Source organism: Armigeres subalbatus, chromosome 3 (assembly GCF_024139115.2).
Source record: "Armigeres subalbatus isolate Guangzhou_Male chromosome 3, GZ_Asu_2, whole genome shotgun sequence".
Lineage (NCBI taxonomy): Eukaryota > Metazoa > Arthropoda > Insecta > Diptera > Culicidae > Armigeres > Armigeres subalbatus.
The window spans coordinates 203,318,627-203,343,486 of NC_085141.1; the positions used below are offsets into that span (position 1 = coordinate 203,318,627).

Sequence of the window (24,860 nt, forward strand, 5' to 3'; positions counted from 1 at the left end):
TCCTCCCGCCGCTGAATCAGAACAATGCGAATTCAGACGCGATATCAGTTATGGGTTCATTCCGGATATCAATAAGACTTTGTCTCCAATTCTGGTTGACGCAGTTGTGGTGAAATTTATTTTCAGTATGTTCATCACGAAAAACTCGAAATAGCGATCACCAAATCTGTATGTCACAGCTTTTCGCTCATTTCTCCGAGACCATGACGTTCCATGACACGCTCAAAAGCTGTGTTGCCGGAGCCGATCTTAGCATTAAAGTCGCCCATGTAGATCCTGAACTTAACCTTGGGAACCACAGCGGCATTCAGGAATTAGACAGTTTACTTCAAAATAAATGTGCTAGCACCCTTTTGGTCGTACGATTCCTTTGAAGAACATGATTAGAGTCTCCGTAGAATCAAATTCAATTTTCATTGTTGTCTATTCGTTTGTACGTATAGGAACACTATGTATCCATTTCTAGCATGAAACTGCATATAATCCTGCATTCGATGTTGATAGTTCAATAGAAAATTATACCTTGCTATCTGTAGTGTGACAAAAACCCGATAGCATTGTAAAGCTCGACACGATATTTGAGGTAGGTCGGCCATAACCTAAGAAGGAATAAAAATGAAGCGCTGGATTGAATCCCTAGGAGACATTGCAGTGGGATCCCACTATAGAAGTAAGAATAATAATCTGATCTGGCAACATATCAGAACGATGACCAAAACTGGGGCACACAAAAATGCAGAAAGTCGACAGTAACTTAGCCTGGGAACAGTTCGAAACTATGGCTATTGATACTTTGAGATATACGTGTTTTACGTCGGTTCTCATTGAAATCATAATTTATTACCATTGCAAGTTTTACTTCACTGTTTTCTGGTAGATTTGTATCATATATTACTATGATACTGTGGTACAAAATATTCTCGTGATTTAGGTATAGTCAAATATTCTTCTGTTTTAAACTATGTGGCATTTTTTCTAATTTTACATCACATTGAGACATTGTCAAATACATTGCAAAAAATTTCTCACAGCCCAAGGGAAATTGAAACCAAAATTTACAAACATATTAGTGCCAGACAACACCCGACATCATAAGATTGATTGAATTGAATGAACATTACAATGGTATACATACTAAATGAAAAAAAAACAAAACAAAGTTAGGCACGAATAATGTTATACAAAAATAGTTTTAGCGAATAACTAAACTATTTCTACATGATTTCAGTCGGATAAACATCTATGATTTTCGATCAGGGCTTCTGCTGATTTCGATGAGTTATGCTCTCTTCGGCATTTGATGTCTGCCAGTTAGTTCCTTCACAAATGATTTTCTGCACTGATAGTAGTATAACAGCATACTGTATCGGCTTTTCAAGGCTGCTGCCACATCCAGGTAAATTAATTTTCTTCACACAAAACTACATATTAAGAACCACCAATCACTTGTTCACTGATATTTTGTTGTTCCCACTAGAAGTTGCCGAAATATAGTTATTGAAGCAATTAAAAACTAGATTTGCAACTTATTCAACGCAATCAAGACTGACCAAAACTGTTCATTTGTAAAAGCGACATTTGCTTCTGAAAAGCCACAAGAAGAGAAGCCTTTGGCTGGGAAGAGGAGGAAAATCCTGTAGAGTATACACAAATGCAACGTTAGAAAATTAAACAATTTACTAGGAAAAAAAAATCTATGAAAATTATGGACGTAAAAACATATTCTGTCGATCTATCTTTCTATTTGTTTAATGTATAGAATTTTATAGATTTTTTATTGTACGGAAAAATCAATTTGATGTGTGTCTTAATTGTCATGTTTTCTGAAATATATAAAATAAAAACAGATATTTATGAACAATACTTTTTATTGTTGAAACAATATTTTAAAACAAATTGATCATACGAATTAAACATAAGCTGCAAAGACTCCCAAGTCCAAGGTGTTTTTCAACAATTCTTCTACATTTCCACCCACCGCAAGGATCAGCAAAACCAAACAGCAGACACACACCTCCGAATAGCCCACTTTCGTGAGGGAAATGATAACCACACTCAAACACACGAAACAACGTCTACGAAGGAAAACGAGAAAAGTTGTGGAAAACTGCAGGATGACTACGGAGGGGAACCGAGCACGAGCATAATAAGCGACTATCATAAAAGGAAAGGAGAAATAGCAAGAATGGGTGGTTCTTCTATTCAACGCAGTCTGGGTGTCGCTGCTCTGGTTGTACTGCAACATATCGCATATTGAGCTAAACTGTTGAACGAAGCGCACTACTGTGCCGGTATGCTGGATAGGGTTGATGATATAAGAAATATCTATAATTGATTGCAATATATACACTATACATAGTAGACAATTATCGGATATTGTTCCCAAAGACAAGTTTCGTTATTTTCGTTAAAAGTTAATCATTTTGAAAAAAGGCTATGTATATAAAAGTTATTCATTTTTGCACGTTTAAAGCGTGTAGGATTTTTTTTTTCAAAGTCCTTTGACGTGTATTTTTTCCCAGATTATACACTGCAGCATATATTTAACAAAAATGCGTGTGGAAAATCTATATATATATATATATATATATATACAGGATTTTGTTTTTACACGATTTTTTTTCGCTCGTATTTTTGATCTTGTGACTTCAATTTGCCACCAAACTCTTCGCAACATGTTTCAAAAAATCCAGAATAAATCAAAGAAAAATCACATGATAATTAATATATGTTAAACATTTAGGATGAGTGGAAAATTGAGAAAATGTAAATCGCGTAAAAACAAAATCCAGTGTATATCAAAATGAAAAAAAAAACTGAATACTAAATGGTTTGAGTCCATATCCGCATATTTTGCTATTTTGCATCGATTTTTTTGGTTATTTGTTATAATCTCCAACATGATTGTCATTGAAAAATCATAAGTAAAACAGTGAAAAGTCATGAAAAAAAATACAAAATCATGACTGTTTGCATAATGAACGTTCTGAATGAAAAAAGTGGTAATCACTTTACTACAAATTATATAGTACTAGCTGACCCGGGGAACTTTGTTTCGCCAAAAATGAATCAATTTTCTGATACATATTTTTTCGTGTAGACAATTTATCTTACCCAAAAATTAAAGCACTAAAGGACATAATACAATCCTGTTCCGTACGAGTGCTAGCGTACGGTCGGACGTCGGATTGCAGCCATTTTCAATACACTGACGAACGGTGTCAGGCCATTTGGCCAAATAGTTAAAAAATTAAACCTCAAATTACGCGTAGTGAAGAATTCTTCCTTTTTCCTTCTTCTTCTTTCTTATTTTTTCTTTCTTCTTCCTTTTTTCTTCCTTCTTTCTTTCTTCTTACATCTTCCATCTTTCTTTTTCTATTCATCTTCCTTATTTCTTCTTTTTTCATCTTCCTTCTTCCTTCTTTCTTCTTCTATCTTCTTTTTTCATCTTCCTTTTTCCTTCTTTTTTATCTTTAATTACTTCTTTCTTTTTTCTTCTTCCTTTATCTTTCTTTATTCTTTTTTTCTTTTCTTCTTCCTTTTTTCTTCTTCCTTCTTATTTCTTCCTTCTTCCTCCTTACTTTTTCCTACCTCGTTTTTTCTTCTTCCTTCTCCTTTTTTCCTTCTTTTTCTTCCTTCTTCTATTTTCTCACTTCCTTTTTCCTTCTTCTTTCTTCTTTCTTCTCACTTCCTTTTTCCTTCTTTATCTTTATCTTCATTGTTGTTGCATCAACAGGCTACATTAGATGATGTAGAGTATTTAAAAACAAAGGGAGCATTAAAAGATGGTGTCAAGGAATAATACAAAATAGGTATAAAACATTTAAACAAGCATAGTCATTGTCTTCGTCTGTTTATGTCTGCGAAGAACGATGAAAATCTTCGGCGTAACATGCTCCGTGTGGCGTGGAAATCGAAGAGTGATGTGACTCTGTTGAAGACACGCTGTAGGCCACATATAGCTCCATGCATTTGTACGACGAAAGGGCAGCCTCAACATATGGCTGTTACAGAGCATGCGTGGCTGGACGTTCAGGTCTATTTGTTCCAACATAGCTCCACAGTCGATTCGTCCCTGCAGGGTATCGGCGATCATAATGGCTTTGTCGACATCTCTCCTTGAACGAAGTAGCTGCAAGTTGTTCAACTGACATCGGCTTTCATAACTCGGTAGGCGAAACGGATCCGCCAAGGTAGTCTACGAAGCGCGAATCGAAGGAAACGGCGTTGAACAGATTCGATTATCTCCACACCGTTGTTGTAAGACGGACTCCAGACAACAGAACAATACTCTAGATTCGAGCGCACCAGGGAGCAATAGAGAGCTTTTAAACAGTATATGTCGGTGAAATTCTTCGCAACTCTGAAGATGAATACCATAGTTCTGGATGCTTTGTCGATGATGAATGAGATGTGTTGCTTGAATACTAGTTGCGGGTCTAGGATCACGCCGAGGTCCTTAACATGGCTCACTCGCTCTATTTCTGTACCAAGAAGGCTGTAGTTGCAAACGATGGGCTGTTTTTTTCGTGAAAACGTTATGACAGAACACTTGGCCGGGTTTACCACCATTCGGTTTAGAGAGCACCAATCCACGAAGCGATCTAGTTGACGTTGTAAGAGCTGACAATCGGCGATACTATGTATTTCCAAAAAGATTTTAAGGTCATCTGCGTAAGACAACCGAGGACATTTGATAACGAGGTGTACATCGTTGAAAAAGATCAGGAAGATCAGTGGTCCTAGATGACTCCCTTGTGGTATACCGGATGGTGCATGAAAACTTTTAGAGGTGCATTCCCCAATAGCTACGGTCAGATAGCGGTCAGAAAGATATGAATGAAACCAGTTCAGCAGACTGGCGATGACTCCGAATCGGTCCAGTTTTGCAATGGCTAATGAGTGATTAATCTTATCGAAAGCTGCAGAGAGGTCAGTATAAATAACATCCGTTTGAGCCAGTTCTGTTAGACTGTTTGTGAAGTAGGACATGAGGCAAGGTAATTTGGTGGAAGTTGAGCGACCGACAGTAAATCCGTGCTGATCATCACTAAGAAGTGGCTTACAATGTGAAAGCAGTGGTTCCATAATGACGAGTTCGAGACGGCTTCCTTCTTCCTTCTTCCTGCTTCCATCTACCTTTCTTCTTCCTTCTTCTCACTTCCTTCTTCCTTTTTCCTTCTTCTTTCTTCTTTCATCCTTCTTTCTGTTTTTTCTTCCTTTTTTCTCCTTCCTTCTATCTTCTACCTCCTTCCTTCTTCATCCATCCTTATTTCTTCTTACTTCTTCATATTTTTCCTTGATTCTTTGTTTTTCCTTCTTCCTTCTTCTTTGTTTATTCTCCTTTCAGGGATGATCTTCTTACCAATAGCTTCACACTACCCATTTCTCATTTGTCTCTTCTCATTTCTTGCTACTCACTACAAACTCTTCTTACTTCCCACTACTCTCTACTGGTTGTCACTTCACACACTAATTAGGGAACGTAGGAGAGAATGTTCCCAAACCGACCCCCTAAATGGCAGAGGTCATAAAATTGGGGAAAATGATGTTTTGGTCAAGATTCGTAGTCTATATTGTAGTGGGGACATTATTCTATCTATCCGAGGCTTCATTGTGGGTGCAGCTGTGGAAAGTTAAGAGATACAGAGCGTAAAGTGAAAGATACATTTTTAACATTTTCAAAAAGTGTGGTCCGAAACCGAACACCGAAGTAATAATTTCACAATCAAATTCACTATTTTCAATGGAAACAGGATTTCTATCAGCAATATATATATATATCTATAGATATCTATAGCAACCAATCATAATTTTGACTGCTCCAAATGCTTAAGAAACTTTAAATTTGTTACTACCGCCATCGAGGGTGACAATGGGTCAAATGGGGGTGCGAATGGGTCACTGTTTCAAATACTTAGAATGCTTGTAGAATAGATTGAATGTATCTGAGGGCAAGAAGACTAAAATATAAAAGACCTTTTTGAACCATTTTGCTATTCGACCTCCAGGCTGCCAGTGAGAGCGATGACCCGTTCTCACCCCCCAGACCCATTGTCACCCCCGATGGCGGTATGTCTGAAACTCGATTATGCATATGCACAACTGGGGCAAGAGTGCGCGTGGGGTAAGAGTACGTTTTCGATTTTTTGAAGTAATTAAAAAAGATAAACTACCAGCACTGCATCAGTTTGCCAGGTATTCTGGCCAACTATTATCATGTGTAATTGTAAACGATTTGAATAAACAACAAAGGAGATATGGAGTTAGATAACTTTTTGGTCATTTTGCTAAAAATAATTGGGTTTCCGCAACTAGTATTTTATTACCATTTCATTTTCCATTTTCCATTACCACGTTCAATCAGGTGAACATTAAACCATTTCAATAACCTATTGTATAGAGCACTTTATGGTACAGAACACCAATCCGGTTGGTTTTCCAAGAAGTCAAAACCATTACTTGAATAATTTTTGGGACTGTGGGGTAAAAGTACGCAGGAACGGGTGGGGCAAGAGTACGCATATGAATCTTTAAGTTATGATGTCAAACCCGTATCTCCGGCCGAAATAAGACTTCTTCCAAAGCGTAAAGATCCACAACTAAGGAAAAAGGGACAGAATTCGAAATTATCACAAGTTTTCAGGATAAGTTGAAGTAATTCGGTGTTAGAAAGGACTTAGCGAACAAAGCACTGAATCGAAATAATGAAATTGTATTAGGACTTGTTGTACACCTAAACATAGTACGAAAACACAATTTCATCTAAATGATAATTTCATTTAATCAAAAGAAACATTAATAAACTACACAACGTTTGGCTGGGAGGGGTTGCAAGATGTGTGGAGATCCATATAATTTTTAGAGGATTCATACAAACAGTGTAAGATAGGGAGAGGGGTTATGAAATAGCCAAATTTTACGTTACGTGATTGGTGTACTTTCTTTAAGGAAAATGCTTTTGTATACGCCACACAAAACCTGATATATATTTTTACCTCTGTAGTTTTTTCTATATATAAAAAACAATGGTTTTTCTTATCAAAATGCACATTTTTAGGACCCCCTCCCCCTTTAAGAGTTACGTAATCTTTAAACATTACCTAATATATGCTCATTAAACATCAATTAAATGTTATTAACTCTTATTTGTGTTAATATATACTTAAAGCAAATGATTGGATAAATGCGTACTCTTACCCGAGCAAAGTCGGTTAACAAAATGAGAGCAAATTGATATTAAGCTCTGCTGTTGAGATTATATTGAAAACAAAATTTGATGTCAATTGCTAGTTAATACAAACTGATATCGCAAAATGTTTTCAATATGCATTCCTCAGTTATCATAATGATAGCAGCTTTACATCAACTTATGCTGTCGATTATCTAATGTGTGTTTTACGAAAATGAAAAGCAATCTGCAAACAAAATATGCTGTTGTTGTTATGAATGCTCATAAAAATAATCTAATTGAATACTCATCTTGTTATCAAATTTTAAAATCTAATGAAATCAAATTTAGTAATCAAGTTGATTTCATTGATAGCAAAATTTGTTTTCAGTATGATTTCGCAGTGTAAAAATATGCTTTCATTTCTGCTGTGTTAACCGTTAATCCATACAAAACGAGATCAACTGGAGTAATCAAATAATTTACATCAAGACAGCAAATTTTGATTTCATTTTGATTTCAAACTTTGCTCGGGTACCCCACCCGATGCGCACTTTTACCCCACCGGTGGGGTAAGAGTGCGTTTTTCACTTGTCCTGCAATAAGGGTTCTACTAAAACGAATCTCAATAATTTCAATATGTTTTCCACTGGGCAACATAAAGGAAGAGTATATGAATCATCGACACTGATTTGATATGCAGAAGCTTGCTTCATAAGGGCCACATGATCGATTGAAAACTAAGTGCGTACTCTTGCCCCACTCTACTCTAATAGATTTAGTTCGGAAAAGGTATTGGAGGGTAACCGCTCCCTTCGGTGGGGTTTGATCCCACAAAACCAGTACGCTAGACATGTGCTTTCCCTACTAAGCTACGAAGGACCTCCGTCGTCCTCCGCAGCTTAGCGGGTACTGATAAAACCAAATTCCCAATACCGGGCACCAGCCGAACTCTCGCAATACATTTTCAGAACTTACTCTCTCATATGTATTTTTGTACAAATCACAAAAATAAGGAACAAAATCAAATACTTTTCCATTGCTTTGTTTTTGATTGGATGAATATCGGAGCCATGAGATGAATTTCCAGTTTCACTATATGAAATAAATGTAATGTGAAACAATATGATATTGTGTTAAAAAATAATAAGTAGGCTTAGTGGCCGTGCGGTTAGCGACGCCAATCGTCTAAACGCATGTACTGTGGAGTGGTGGATTCGATTCCCGCCCTGGTAAGGAGAAAACTTTTCGTAATCCGAAAAATTCTCTACTGGTTCACTGGGTGTACTGTTCGTTGTCTCATCTTTTTCTTCTTCTTATTGGCATTACATCCCCACACTGGGATAGAGCCGCCTCGCAGCTTAGTGTTCATTAAGCACTTCCACAGTTATTAACTGCGAGGTTTCTAAGCCAAGGTACCATTTTTGCATTCGTATATCATGAGGCTAACACGATGATACTTTTATGCCCAGGGAAGTCGAGACAATTTCCAATCCGAAAATTGTCTAGATCGGCACCGGGAATCAAACCCAGCCACCCTCAGCATGATCTTGCTTTGTAGCCGCGCGTCTTACCGCACGGCTAAGGAGGGGCCCTTTGTCCGTTGTCTCATGTTAGGTGTTAAGTGTTCAGTCTGTACGACCTCTGGTCGAAGACGGAGATCCTGTCTTTTTTGAAGTCAGGTCCGAAGATGTGGATAGAAGTTCAGATAAATAATCGGCCCTGTTCCATGAGCATGTGCACTAGCGTAACACCTGAATGAACGTATCGCTGAGCTGCGCCTCAACTTCTGGTGAGCTCGCCCGAAATTCAAGCACATTCAAGACCCAAGTCATGACAGATACCGTTTTCGTGTCCAGAACATGCACCCCAAGCAAGTGCAGCCAAAGTAAAGTTTTTGCATTGGCAAATTCAACAATCCTATACTTTCACTAATCACTAAATAAATCACTAATTCAATTTCTTAATTTTACCAACGATTAATTTATGTTTACCAACGATTTTTTTTGTGTTTTTTATTATAATTACAGCTCAGCACTTCACTTTTTTTAATGTTCGTTAGTTCTTGAGGGGTTGAAAAGTAAATTATGCAATTTAAATGTCTTGTGCGGCACCAAACGCACTTAAATAGTTAGTTTCACAGAAAGATAGATCGATACATAGATGCAAATCGGTGTGTACTCTACTCCCTCAAAAGAGGGGATCTGCCGCTTTGTCTTCGTGTCCTACTTGTTATTAGGCCATTTGGCCCAATGCCGTTTGACTTAACACTTCCTTTTTCCATCTCCCTTATTCATTCTTCCTTATTTCTACTTTTTTTTCTTTTTTTATTCATTTTCCTTTTTAATCTTCTTAGCATAGCATAAGTGATTGTACAAATCGTGGGTTGCTATACAATGCTCAATGGAGCAATCTTCTGCATAATGTCACAAATTGGTACCTGGAATTAATTCCTTTTCCAATACAGAAGTTGTATACCTGGTCACGTCCTTACTATCACAGAAAGATGGAAAGGAATCTTAGTTCAACATATACTAGTGAAGATGCAGGGAGCCCATACTAGGTACCTTTATAGATGTCTCAGGAAGGAAATTCTTAATAGTGGGTAAATAATAGGGAGCTCTATTCGACAACATAGAGCGTTTATTTTTCTTACGTTTTTCTTCAGCATTTTTTCCCCTGTTCGGGCCACTGGGACCAGTTTCTAGATTTATTGTAGCTTCTTCTGAAATTTAGTCAAAATACGGTCCAGAGGCTCAAAAGTTAAAGTTCCGCCTCCCCTACTGTGGTCGATATGTTTCGGAAGGACGAATAAACGGAAGGGAGGAAGGGATCACATGCATCATTGACTCATCCAGGCAAACGCCTACTTTTTAAAAAGGAATCTCAATTCGTGTTGCTTGATGCCAGACAAAACCTTTTTTTTACCTTTCTCGTATATTAAGTATACGTAAAGGCTATATGCTTTTTCGAATAAAAGAATCAAATCTATTGCCTTATTCTGAGTCAACTCCTACATCCAAGGGACGAATCACACCCACCATTTCCAAGTAACGATTTCCATGCTTCTTGGATTTATCTAATCTTATTGCGGACTTATGACAGCATAGGTAATTGCACCGTTTTATTATATTATATTATATTATTTTATTGCACCACTCTAATTGCTATCAATAAACATCTCATAAATCTGTTGAAAAAAGCTTCAAACGTAAAATGCCTATTGACCATATGAATAAATCTATGTTTGTGATGAAGATTGTAATAAATCCAAATTTCAACACTTGAATAAAGCTCCAATGTTTGGTCATAATGTGGTCAAACGAATTGCCCCCATAAGAATGTTTACAGTGCGAAGAGTTTATGACGGTGTTTTTCTTATCAAATTTCAAGATGGCCATATTGAAAATGAAGAAGCATTTCGAGGTCAGTGAAATATGTCACTGAAATTCATGATTAAACGATATTTTCCCTGCGTATCATACTTTTTTCTGATGAATAATTTTATTTACTAATAAATTGGGCAAAAGTACTAATCGATTTAGTGGACATCCTAGATGTTGTGGTAATAAATCATATTTTATTCATAAACAATCCATTTTCCTATTATTTTTCTGCAGAGTTTTGTTTCTCTTTTTTTAAAGCAGCATTTCGACGGCTGCCGCAGCCAAATTCACTTTTTTGCGGATGGTTTATAGTGGGAATGGAATCACATTTACCGTGACCTTTTTTTCTGGCAAACGCTCACTTTTGAAAAGGGATCAAATTCACCATTGCGTCATTCCATATAAGCACCTACTTTTAAAAAAGGGACCACATTCATCATTGACTTAATCAGGGCAAGTGCGTTCCTTTAAAGTAGGGATTGCTTCCACCATTGCATTATTCCAGGCAAACGCCTACATCTACTACGGGCAAGCGAATACTCTTGAGGAAGAGATCTCATCCACAATTGCCTTATTCCGGGCAAATACCTGCCTTTAAAGAAGAGACCACATCCATCATTGTCTTAATCACGGCAAGCGCCTGCATTTAATCACTTCCACTATTGCTTTATTCCATGCAAACGCCTACCTTTAAAGATCCACCACATCCACATCCACCATTGCATTAACCGGGGCAAACACATCCCGAATCGGGACTGCAGTACTGTAAAAGATCGTGATTAGAGGTGGCAAACCTGCTAGTGAACGGATCAAAATAACTAGTTTTTCTACGCTCCTTTTTAACGAACAGTAGTTCTTTCGAATGAGAAAAAGCAAAATGCCCGAGCAATTCCATGTCGTCGAATGTAGCAAAGCGTGTGCTCTGCGTGTTATGCAACGTTTAGACAAGGCAAATGCATTGGCGTAACTAATCCCGAAGTCCCTTCATCTATTTTCTCTAATTTGAGCTTCTTTTCAAAAATGCTCGAACATTTTTCCACCTCATTAAGTTATCTTAGTGGTAATGTGATAAATCCGGTACAACCACCCAAACCAAATTGCGGATCAATCACAGTAATGCATATTATCTATTTTCAAGTACGTGCTTTCTATTGTAGCCCACAGTATTGAAGTGTATTTGTTTACCTGCCGATAATTGCTACAACAACTCAGATTGATAGCGTATGGCTATTGCATCTAAGTTTAGTAGCGATCGACTTTGTCCCAAACACTCAAAGTACAATATATTGTGATGGATCGCCATCAGGTTCCCACCGAAGCTATGAATATATTTGCATATTTTTATAAATATTATATCTGAAGAAAGTGGAAAAGGAAAAGTCGATAGTGTTTAAATTATTGTAAAATCAGTTTGTATGATCTAAGTGTAATTAATCATTATGGGGCATTAAAAATAGGTGGCCATTAAGGTAGCCTCACACCTCGGGAATTTGATCCGCGGATTTTTTCCCCATGCTTTTTTGCATATGCGATGTTTTCGGGATTTGGACACGGAAAATCAAAATCCCGGCCCCCTTTAAAATACACGGAGACCAAATTCCGGCGGAAAATTTAACCGAGGTGTAAGGCAGCCTTTAAGGGCTATAAGGGTTGGCGAAGTGAAAAAGCTGATAAACATTTAAAATCGTTTCTTACTTTGATTTGTATATTATGAACCAAATATAAAGTCTTATATACCATTTCAAAGCTTAAAACCTTAGCTTTTCGATAGTTTGGCTTGTTTAGCACGCGAAGATTAATATCAAAAAGTTTAGTTCAATCAAAGTTAATTGCCTATTTCAGGGGATTAAACCACCCGACTTGGACGTTAATTTACAATGTTATGAAAACTCCTATGTGAATATGTACGTTATGTGGAAGATATTGATTTGGAAAGCTCAGACGAATAGGCAATTAACTTTGATTGAACTGAACCTGAGTTGCGTGCTCTTGCCTACGCAATGCGGTCGGGTCTGAGCTTGACGACCGACTGGCAAATAGCTTACACAACCTCACTTGATCAGTACTGTTGCTGATGAAGAATGTGTATAGCCGCCAGACATTCTAAATACTCACGCTCCTCTAATGTGGACGTGTACCATACACATGTGGAAGTGTTGGTTTGAGAAATGGATTGCGAGTGATTTGACTATGCGTCCAATTTGGGAATCTCGAGCTCGTTCAGTAGCCGCTAGGTTGCGAAGGCCGACGGAGGTCCTTCGTAGCTTAGTTGGTTAAAGCACCAGTCTAGCGTACTGTAGGGTCATGGGTTCGAGTCCCATCGAAGGGAAAGTGGTTACCTCCAATACATTTTCCAAATCAATATCCTCCACATAACGTACATATTCACATATGAGTTTTCATAACATTGTAAATCAAAAAGTTGTAGAAGAATAACTTTCATTATGAAAAATCATTGATATAAAATGGTCCCGCAAAGCCAATGTCCCCAAAATGTCCCCTCATCTGTGAATGGGGGATTGAAATATAACCCTAGTACAACCTTTTAGTGAGTGATTTGCTTGCGCATATTTGCGCTTTTACGAGAATGCTGCAATCAAAGTTTTCTTGAAAATTGTGTTTTTTATTTTCTATACCTCGTAATGATTAGATAATGAACAACACTATTACTAGAAATATGGTTATTTGCTATTTTATGCATGCTGTATTAGAGATAAACAAAAAAAATGCCGAAAAAAATTGAAAACAATTTTTTTTCGCTCCTGACATTTTTAAAGGGTTAACGATGGCCCTTAAAGGGTTAAAAAAAAAGGTCTAAAATATTCCTTCACATAATATATGTTGCATAGAAACAGTTTTCATTGAACAAATATTTTTGGCCGCCCATTTGTATGAGAATTCCCCATAGTGCACCTGTGTGTTATTTCATACCATTTTGATCGCTTGAAATTTAAGGAAATAGATTTGAAAATTAGGAGTTGTTTTCCACTTACCCCAGTGGAATGGTTGTTATCTTGACCTTCAATTGTGATGAGTACTGACTTATAATTAAAATCAAAACGGTAATTGCTCTGAGTATCTTTTCTTGAAAAATTTCGTTGGATTAACAGAATAGGTCCCAAGGAATTCTTGTAAGGGAAGATCCATTAATTACGTAACGCAAAAATTGGCCATTTTCAACCCCCCGCCTCTCCCCTATGTCACACTTTTTGTATGAATCAGTTAAACTTTTTGTATGGATTGTCACACTTCGGGCACCCCCCCCCTCTCCCTCTAAGCGTTACGCAATTTATGGATGCTCCATAATAGCAAGGGGAGGGCTGATTTTGCCTTCTCGATCACTAAGATCACTCGTCCCAGAGCCGAACTTTCTAGAGGAAGAATTAGACTTACAATGTTATAAACTTATCGACTCAGTTTAACGAATTGAGATGATGTCTGTGTGTGCGTGTTTGTATGTATGTGTGTGCGCAAAACACGTACACAATTTTCACCTGTTTGCACGCTCTTGTCCCTAACCGATTTGTTCGCAACAAATTGCATACAACAGCGAAATTTATTATGAATATAAAGGAATGTGTATAATGGAATATATTCACCCATCAGTGCTATTTTTTATCTTTCTTATACGTTTTCTAGTATATCTAAAACACGATAGGTGGATTAATCAGGAATTTTCTTATTTATATTAGTCTAATTACCACTGAAAACACCATGATAACAAAGAAGAAACATAGTAAGATCCACAGCTGTTCAAATAAATCCTGAACAGAAATAAACATTTGAGTGATCAGAACATTACCCACTTCCCCGCAGTTTTTTTATACCAGGGGTAAGTGTAAAATCTTTCACTTATTTGCTATCATGGAACAAACCACTACAAATTGAATGTGATTAGTTTACCTTAGTTTGACCTAAACTCACTGGAAAAAGGGACAATTTGTGTGAATTAGAATTGATTATATTAATGCAAATATTACCTTTTCTTGGAACCTCAAATGACAGCTCCAGCGTTAACTGTGTTAGTGTGTGTATAACACAAATTTGAACATGGTGTTAGTGAGAACATAAAAGTATAATTTTGCACAGTGTTTTGGTGTGCTAAAAACTGTAAAATATGTACAATTCCAATTTTTCGAGTCGATTTTTACACTTACCCCCCTTTCCCACTTCCCCCAGTGTACCTTATCTAAAATGAAAAAAATGCAGCGTTCCTTCAGGTATTTCGACAGGAATTCTCCAAAGATTTTGATGAGAACCCTTTAGTATTTTCGACAAGAATATTTTAAAAGAAAAAACAGAATTTCCTCAATTCTAGTGCTGAAAATACGCCTAAGGAGCAAGCCAGAGTAAACGCGACGTGCGATGCGACATTTGACAGCCTGTGGATAATGATTGTTATTCTTTCACGTAACTCGCGTCGCATCGCTCGTCGCGTTTAGCTCTGGCTTGCCCCTAAGGCCGGTCGCAATGCTGTTGGGTTTTGTATGGCGTGTTTGGAAATCAAACTGAAACTGAAACTAGCAGTTCGGAAGGCAGAGTTGTAGTTATATTTTATGAGCACTTTTTGAAATGAGCACAACTGCTCGACTGGCTTGTTGTAATTATGACCGGATTTGAAACTGGAATGGAACTGAGATTCAAATTTATTTAAAAATATTTTTCTGTCACAGATAAACAGACAAACTTATTGTTGTTCATATGCGAGGTAAAAACTACTGCAAAAAATGATAGTTGGTTTTGTTTTTGCGTTTTGACAAAATTGAAATAAGTTTTATTTTGTATAATTGTATAACATTTTTGTCCATAATTTCTTATGACCCATAGTGCAAAAAAATACATATCAATACCAAATTTTTGAAACAACTTATCTGCTTTTGTAAACAAAGATTCAAACGTCGATATGTCGAATCTAAGAGCACTCCCACGTAAACCAACACCATCAAGATGGTGTTGGTTTGCGTGGAAATGCTCTCAGATTCGACAAATCGACGTTTGAATTGTTTACCTGCTTTTGTAAACAATTCAAACGTCGAGTCGTTTGGAAAATTTGGTATTGAATTATATTATCTGCTACAACATATCAAAACATAAAAAATATTGAAAAATTCGTTTTTGAGAAAATTGATTTTAAGTTTTATTTTCAATGATTGAACTTTTATTTTCACAGTGTATATTTTTTGTACATAGCCCCAATGATTACCTAAAACATTGTCGAAGACACCAAAACGATCGGACAAGCCGTTTTCAAGTTATATTTTTTTAAAGTGTTAAGGTGTTTTTGGTTAGGCCCTTGTCAAAAGTTAGGCTGAGCGTGCTTTATTCTGCGCGGCTCCTAATTCTGCGTACTTTGACACTAAAACATTTTTTCTAATTTTATTTACTGTTATTCTTACATTTACATTACATTGTCATCAAAAAGTTGGAAATTTATTGTTGTCATGGGCAGATAATAAGGCAATAAATTAGCGTTAATAACGGTAATATTAAGAAAAACAAAATCGGTAAAATCGAAAAATGTCAAAAAATGGCCTCCATTTTAGCAGTGCTAAAACGATCGTAAACTTTTTTTTTCGAATTTGACCAAAAAAATATTTGAACTTTTACACTTAGCAGACTATTTGTTGCTTTCATATGATGAAAAATTGGCTTTCAGAGTATAATCTCTGGCTTATAGAAAACAATTTATGTTGCGCAGAACATGGCACAAAATTTACTTTCTGTTCCTAATTGTGCGCGCGGAATCCATAGGTACAATAAGCCTGGCTTGTCAACCCAAATTGTACGTAGCAACTGTTTTGGCAAGGAAACATATTTTCCATTTAATTCCACTAAGTTTTGTTATACTTTACATATTTCGACCTCAACTGTGAGGCCGTCTTCACTGTCTCGTACTTGACTCGACTTAACTCGACTTAAAACGTGCAAAAGTAATGAAATATTTGTATAAATGCTCAAAACCAAATTACATGAGACATAAAATTACCTATAAACTGAGTTTTTAAAATTGTGCGCACAATTAGGAACATATGTTCTTAATCAATTTAATCAAAATTTTCACGATTCATAGATTTCCGCGGATTATAGTTACACATCTACTGCATAAATATATTCATGAATCATTATGGTTTCTCAATAACAATGATTTTGTTTCAAAATATTCTTAAATGCGCAAAATATGGTACCTCCACGGTATATGCAAAATTTCAGAGTAAAAAGAAAAAAACAAAATTGAAATCTCGAAAAAAAAATCATGATTTCACAGAAATTGCTCAACTGTGAAAGTGCTTTATAAACATTAAGTTGCGGGACGGTAATGTCCCAGTAGGGGGATGTAATGCCAACAAACAATAAGAAGATGGTATGGATGGATGGCTTTGCATGTATTCGCTAAGCTAAGGCACTTTTGTAAAAAGGCTATAGCAAAGTATCTGATTGAAATGTAGTTGAATTCGAAAATTTAGAGTCCAACAAAGCATGGCTTTAAAACGTAACAATATTACAACTAACACTCACCTTTACTATGAAGATATTGTTTATTAAGTTCTGTTTTCAAACTATCAGCAGTGGTAACTAACTCATCTAGATGAGGCTTCTTGGTTTCTAATTCGACTAGCATGTTCTAGAAAGATACAAATAAAATGAAGTTAGTTATTTCACCACTATTTGTTTATATAGGGGAAAATACGGCTTTGGCAGGTTTTGTTCTATTATTGGCAGGGGTGGCCACAATGTTCTTTGATATGCAAAGAATGTTTAGGCCAAATTTGAGCATAATCAGACATAAAAAACCCCCTGCCAATAATAGAACAAAAACTGCCAAAGCCGTCATTCCTCCTATATACTTTATCAGAGTGATTTTTCTTATACTAAAGAGTTCACCGCTGAACTACTGGTTCGACATGTAAACGAAATACATAAATGTAAAATTGATTTTAAGCCTGTTCAATGAGTCAATTCGAACTTACTTGAGGTTGATCCGACTTACTCAAGTTTTCTGTCAACGTAAAATTACTTCAAGTTGCTTTTCTCATTGAACTTCCATGGTTAAATCAATAAAGGCTCATTGCATCGAATTAGGTTTAAATGGTTTTCATTGTCCAAGGCTGTTATCGTCAAAACTGTTTCGTGAACTATAATATACCTTTTGTTTATCCATTGCACCCAAAATCATGTCGCTGTCACCAACTACAATGCAATGCTTCTTGAGCATCTCACGTTCCATTTCCAGCCAATCAGTAATTTGTGCAACTGATCTGTCAAAATTGTTGGTCAAAGCTGTGGCCACGACCTTAGCACGCGACTTTGCTGCAAATGAACCTGGCACGTACCCCTTCATTTCTGTAAAGTACACCGTTTATATATATTGTTTAAAAAGTTGTTGATTAGTAATATTACCTTGATTATCACTTGTATTAGCTGGGCTTTCAAAACTATGGGAGTAACTTTCGCCACATTCGTCAATGCGACTACGATTTAATGCTGCTAGTGCATTAACAACTTCATCGCAATGCATCGACAATTCCTTTGTGACCTATAAAATAATATAACACATCATCTCTGTATAATAAAGCATAGAAGAAAAAAATGTATACTCACTTTTTCCAAAACATCCATGTTTTCTATATTTTGTAGATTTGATTGCGATTCTGCAATCAACCCGAGCTCTTCTTGTTTTTTCTACAGAGATAAAATAGAATAAAAATTAAATCGAAACATCAGCAATGCGAAAAACACCTTCTGGAGAACCGCTATGTTCTACAGTGCAATTTTGTATGGATATTTTCGGTCGAGATATTTATAGAACGCAAACATTACAATAAACTAGTATCTTCTTTGCAATCAATACTGAAGCTTGTTTTGTGCAATGGCCCTTAAAATGTTATTTATAAAATGAATGCCAACTGCGTCGGGATTATAAGTTCCACACCTGCCATGGATAACGCGACTGTGATATGCGCTTGCGCCAGACAATGCGCAAGCAGATCAAGATGATAATAACATGTCATTGGAACTTTACTATGCGCATGTCCAATGTTACTGCTCGAAAAACACTTTTCTTTGTCATGGTTATGCAAACACAAGAACAGCTTTCCCAAGAAGCTTACAATGGACGGATTATTTGTTAATTTTTGTTTATTTTCACATTTTTTTTTGTTATTGGCAAATCTGATTAATTCGATCATTATTAATTACCTTAACGATAACTCGTCTAGCTCAAACCGCTCAAACCTTTGTAGGGGAATGTGACGGGATCATCATAATCATCATGTTTGATTTTGTTTTGTTTGAAATTTAATCTTTTTGGTTTTTATACTTTAATCCCAGATTACTCCACCTACAATGAGATTTTGACCCTTCCTTAATCATATGGAAATATTTTCAGACTTAAGTATTGAAAACGAGATAAAATTACTATTCCCACGGCAATTGAACGTGTAAAGTTACAAACTAATTGCCTACCAAAAGGCGGATTTCATGGATTGAGTGACAATAAAACGAATGATAACACACTGTAAGTCAAGGTGCCTATCTATCAGGCGCTCGTCGGATTGAATACATATATTGTAACATGGCTAGCAATGGCTAGCACATGGCTAGTAACTATTGAACGCTGGTAGTATACTCGTAATTTCCAAACATCTCGATATTAATTAATCTAGAACTAACTGAATCAGACATTTATCTGAATGAAATATATTTTGCGACAACACTTTTCCGGTTTTTCTACGGAAATCCAAAATGAAGAATCACAACGGTCCCTTGCCGAAAGCAGTGGACTCTATGTTGTTGTATCAGGGTGTTTTTGGATTCGTGATCGTGTGTCATGATAGTATGGATCTAATTTATTTGCAAAAAAGCGAACAATAATTGTAAAAGGGCCCTCCTTAGCCGTACGGTAATACTTGTGACACATATGTGATACCAATATCACTGTACAGCATAAAATTATATGTCTGTCACCCAGAATCACGCTGGTATCACGATAGCACGATGATTTCCGTACCCTGCCCTTCGACCGTTGTATTGTACGAAACAGAACATAATTTGTTGTTTTGAAATGTCAAATACGCCGTTTGACATATGAAATAAAAACAAACATTTGCAAGCTGACTGAGTAAAATTCGTTTTTCTGTTTGAAATTTTTCACAACAAAATACAGTGTTGACCCGATTTTGTCACTCCCCGATTTTGTCTACCCCCGATTTTATCACGTTTTCGACCCGATTTTATCACGTCCCGATTTTGTCACGTTTTCGACCCGATTTTGTCACCCCAAAAAAATTTGTCTTTTTTTTTATTTTCGTAAATAATACCAAAAACAACATTAATTTTCATGAAATTACTTTCACCACCTGTAGTTTATTACGAACGACTTCTAAGTACCTGGGAAATATTCTGTAAGTAATTTCGACAAGAAATAATGGGTACCGTTCACGCATTTGGTCTTTCCAAGGCATAAAATGATTCATATTTGTGGAATGAATAAAAAAATGAAAATATTTTTTTTCCAATTTTGTCACATACCCTGTTTTATCACCCCAAAATTCATCAGGGGGGGGGGGTGATGAAATCGGGATATTACTGTAATTATTCGTAAGCCCAAGGTTTGCTACAATTACGCTATGAAGATGTCTTCCTATTGAATTTGTCAGTTCTTGGGTTGTTTCCGGGAAATCTGCCGTTACTTTTGCATGATATTCAATGGTTTGAGTTCTGTATCGTGTGATTTCGAACATTTTGTGCAAGGATCTCATGGGTTTTAATTGGAATGAGGTCTGGGGATTGGGAAGGATGCGGGATCTTTGAGCTGCCATTAGTTAGCATCTACTTTTTAAGATGTAAAGAATGTTTTGTACCGTTGTTTTGGACAAATTTAAAATTGGATCTATAACCAAATAAAACGGTGTTGGCTTTATCCTTCAGAATGTCCAAATGAAATAAAACGATCATTGCCGTTTGCACTGAAATCACCCCAAACCATAGAATAGAGTGAATAACGTCAGCAGAAATATTTGCCCTGCGGAATGTTTGCAAGAACACGCATATTTCTGCTAAAATACCTATACGAAGAATTGGAAAACTATGACTTTTTCATATCGATGAATGAACTGCTGACGCGAATTCACAATTTATTCAAAAATATGGGTAAATATTGTGTAATGCCCATAAAAACAATAGTAACATGCGAGACGAGCCAGCCTTGGGCTGAAAGTCTCGATAATAAACATAAAAAAACTTTAGTAACAGTTTATGATTTCTATACATTTTGATGAAAAATATAGTTTTGGAAAGCGGTAGAATCAGTTTCAAAACAAGCTGGCAAATAGATACAACGGTAGAAAGAAAAGATGTGTGTCATCTCGTCACTGTACGCGTACAGCGTGATACGAAAATCATTGTGCGGAAATCAGATGTCTGTCGATAGTATAAGACGCGCGGCTTGCTTTGTAGCCATGCTGAGGGTGGCTGGGTTCGATTCCCGGTGCCGGTCTAGACAATTTTCGGTTTGGAAGTTGTCTCGACTTTCCTGGGCATAAAAGTATCACCGTGTTAGCATCATGGGGTGTCCTACGAAAGGCTGAAACACATAAGGCTTAATGCTCATAAGGCTGAACTCAAAAGGCTGAAATCCTGAAAGGCTGAAAGTCTCGAAAGGCTGACAGTATCAGAAGGCTGAAACGTATCGAAAGGCTGAAATTGATGGGATGAAATGAATCCCAACCACACGATATAAGAAAAAAGAATAAAGAATAAAGAACAAAGAATAAAGAATAAAGAACAAAGAATAAAGAATAAAGAATAAAGAATAAAGAATAAAGAATAAAGAATAAAGAATAAAGAATAAAGAATAAAGAATAAAGAATAAAGAATAAAGAATAAAGAATAAAGAATAAAGAATAAAGAATAAAGAATAAAGAATAAAGAATAAAGAATAAAGAATAAAGAATAAAGAATAAAAGAATAAAGAATAAAGAATAAAGAATAAAAGAATAAAGAATAAAGAATAAAGAATAAAGAATAAAAGAATAAAGAATAAAGAATAAAGAATAAAGAATAAAGAATAAAGAATAAAAGAATAAAGAATAAAGAATAAAGAATAAAGAATAAAGAATAAAGAATAAAGAATAAAGAATAAAGAATAAAGAATAAAAGAATAAAGAATAAAGAATAAAGAATAAAGAATAAAGAATAAAGAATAAAAGAATAAAGAATAAAGAATAAAGAATAAAGAATAAAGAATAAAGAATAAAAGAATAAAGAATAAAGAATAAAGAATAAAAGAATAAAGAATAAAGAATAAAGAATAAAGAATAAAGAATAAAGAATAAAGAATAAAGAATAAAAGAATAAAGAATAAAGAATAAAGAATAAAGAATAAAGAATAAAGAATAAAAGAATAAAGAATAAAGAATAAAGAATAAAGAATAAAGAATAAAGAATAAAGAATAAAGAATAAAGAATAAAGAATAAAGAATAAAGAATAAAGAATAAAGAATAAAGAATAAAGAATAAAGAATAAAGAATAAAGAATAAAGAATAAAGAATAAAGAATAAAGAATAAAGAATAAAAAATAAAGAATAAAGAAGAATAAAGAATAAAGAATAAGGAATAAAAGTTTCAAAGAGACGAAGGCAGGAGGAAAGAAGGAATAATGATGATGCAAGAAGAAACAAGGAAGAAGGAAGGATAAAGATGGAAGAATGAAGAAGCAAGAAAAAAGGAGGAACAAGAATAAAGAAAAAAAGAAAGAAGAAGGAAAATGGAGGAAGAAGAAAACAGGGGTAGGAAGAAAGAATAAAAAAGGAAAAAGAAGAAGGAAGAAGAGAGAAGAATAAAGAAAAAAAAATTGAAAGCAATCTAGCAAGAATCAAAAACTAAATACAAGATCCAAGAACAATTAAGTCTTGTTCCATTCTATGTTACCGCCATCAGGAGTGACAATGGGTCTGGGAATGAGAATGGGTCATCGCTCCCACCGGCAGTCTGGAGGTCGTAGAGAAAAATCGTTCAAAAAGGTCTCTTATATTTTATCTTGCCCTCAGATACATTCAATGCATTCTGACCCATTCTCACCCCCATTTGACCCATTGTCACCCCCGACGACAGCACATCAAAATTTCATGAGCTGTATAGACTACGAAATACGAATTCCGTATAAAAATTGAAAGACAACAAGAAGTCACAAGAAGGTTGCGGATCATTTTAGTTTGTGTCCTTTTTAACGTCAAATGTGAATTCTTCCACTAATATTGGTTTCTTACGATTTGTCAGCCTTTTGTTATTTCAGCCTTATGTGAGATTTTTACTTTTCAGCCTTTCGTGTTCAGCCTTACGAGTTTTCAGCCTTATGTGATTCAGCCTTTCGTGGAAGACCCGCCTCATGATATACGAATGCAAAAATGGTATCTTGGCTTACAAACCTCGCAATTAATAGCTGTGGAAGTGCTTAATGAACACTAAGCTGCGAGGCGGCTTTGTCCCAGTGTGCGGATGTAATGCCAACAAGAAGAAGAATGCCAAGAAGAAGAATTATAAAAGGAAGAACAATAAAACAAGAGTAGCATATTTATTTACATTATAAAACAGGAAAGAAACTAAAAGCGGTCTAAATTTAGTATAGTATAGTCAATGGAAAAAAAAATTCCATATATATTAAATTTCATGTAAATTAGCACAAAACATAAAGACACAAAGACAGAATCCCATATGCTCACCTGTACTATCACAAGTCTTTTATTCAAGTTATCTTTAGAGCTATCATCCAACGGAGTAGTTAATAGCACTTGAGCACTTCGAATCACATTGGAGATACTGTTGCTACTGATATCGTGGACGGTATCGTTTTGAACAGTTTCCGATTGATCTGATATCCTGAAACCAAAAAAATATTTATTATAAAACGAAAATTTAATTCAATAGCAAAAATACCCTTTGTACGGAGATGATTCATTCAGCATTGCAAGAATTTTCAAAGACTCGTGCTCACTCAGCATGTTTGCTGCTTCTCGGCTTCCACTTTTGTTTAAACAAACTAACGCCGCTATGGTTTCATCAAAATGGACCGATAAGTCTCTCATGCCCTGTAAAATGCATTTAATTTTGAACAGTTATCTTTTGCTAAAGACTGACGTAAATATGTAGAAAAAGGTCAAATAAAAAAAATGAAACCACTAGTTGCTACTTTTTGAAACCCTGTGAGACATTTTGGTGTAAGAAATATGTCATTTTTTTGTGAATCTCGATTTTTTTTTTAGAAAAATTAGAGTTATAGTTATGTCCTACCTACAGCTGAGCATTATGAGTAACCTTTACCTTTTACGTTGAACATTGAAACATTCGAACGCATTTTTCAACCCAAAATATTCTGCGTCAAATTAGGCTCACAATGCATTGTGATGTTCCTAATTGAATCATTTGTTTGAGAAACTGCATAAGTCCATTTTACACTATTTCGAGAAAACAACAAAAAACTGTTTTTGAGCAAACTTGCACCGAATCTTTCGATTTCTTCGATACAGATCAATAGTTTTTGGTAAAACTCAACACCCTGGGGCACTTTCAGTGCAAAAAATGTAAGCAGTACTCCACAATTGCTCTTCAAAGTACGTGGACATATGTAGTTTCTCAAACAAACGAAAAATTCTTCATACATTTCCGAACAAAAAAATTTTTTTTATGAAAATCTCATTTTGGCCAAAAATGTCACATATGCAGTTTCTCAAACAAACGGTTCAATTAATCTTGTCATACGAATAGACAAGGCAGTGCTAATAAACCTCAATAATAGTCTTAGGAAAAGCAATATGTATTCATTAAGTTTTAACTAACTCTCAACTACTTTAAATATTAGTCAACATTGGATCATTCCACTAAGTGTCCAGCCCATGATAGTATGCCTTATGCTGCCTTCGATTTTGATGCGTTTTTTTGACGCGTTTCTTACAGGTATTTGGTAATTATGCTGTTTTTATATGCTAGTTTTAGAATTCTTGTGAGAAAACGATATTTTAATATAAATTAGTATCATATAATTCAATTTGCTTTCTTTGTACGAAATTCTAACAAACCAAAACAATGAACACATTTTCAATTTCTTACTCTGTCGCTACTAGTCGTGCATCCCAGAATATGAAATCAAACAAAAATATGGCTGCCTTTCTCATATAAGCTTCAGTTTATGTTAACAGTTTATTGAAAAAATGTATATAGATGGGCAGCTCATATTTTTCTAGATATATCTGCCGGTCACGCAACACTTGCAGATTGGTAGCTTCAATGTGGTTCTAAAAGCGTTCAT

At 35.6% G+C, this 24,860-nt stretch overlaps 1 protein-coding gene across 2 annotated transcripts in view; it reads right to left on the reverse strand.

The window, feature by feature from the left end:
- The window catches only part of LOC134226812 (dystrophin), a 156,236-nt gene that overhangs the window by 112,029 nt on the left and 19,347 nt on the right, over positions 1-24,860 (reverse strand). The window contains exons 1-5 of one of the 2 annotated variants that reach the window (XM_062707819.1): positions 18,295-18,439; positions 18,157-18,237; positions 17,956-18,091; positions 17,702-17,898; positions 17,074-17,179 (exon numbers count right to left, since the gene is read on the reverse strand). In XM_062707819.1, the coding sequence (XP_062563803.1) occupies positions 17,074-17,179; positions 17,702-17,898; positions 17,956-18,091; positions 18,157-18,174 (457 nt within the window). In that variant the 5' untranslated portion in view covers positions 18,175-18,237; positions 18,295-18,439. Of the gene's footprint in view, positions 1-17,073; positions 17,180-17,701; positions 17,899-17,955; positions 18,092-18,156; positions 18,238-18,294; positions 18,440-24,860 lie in introns of those variants that run through there. The other variant, XM_062707820.1, reaches the window with a different exon arrangement.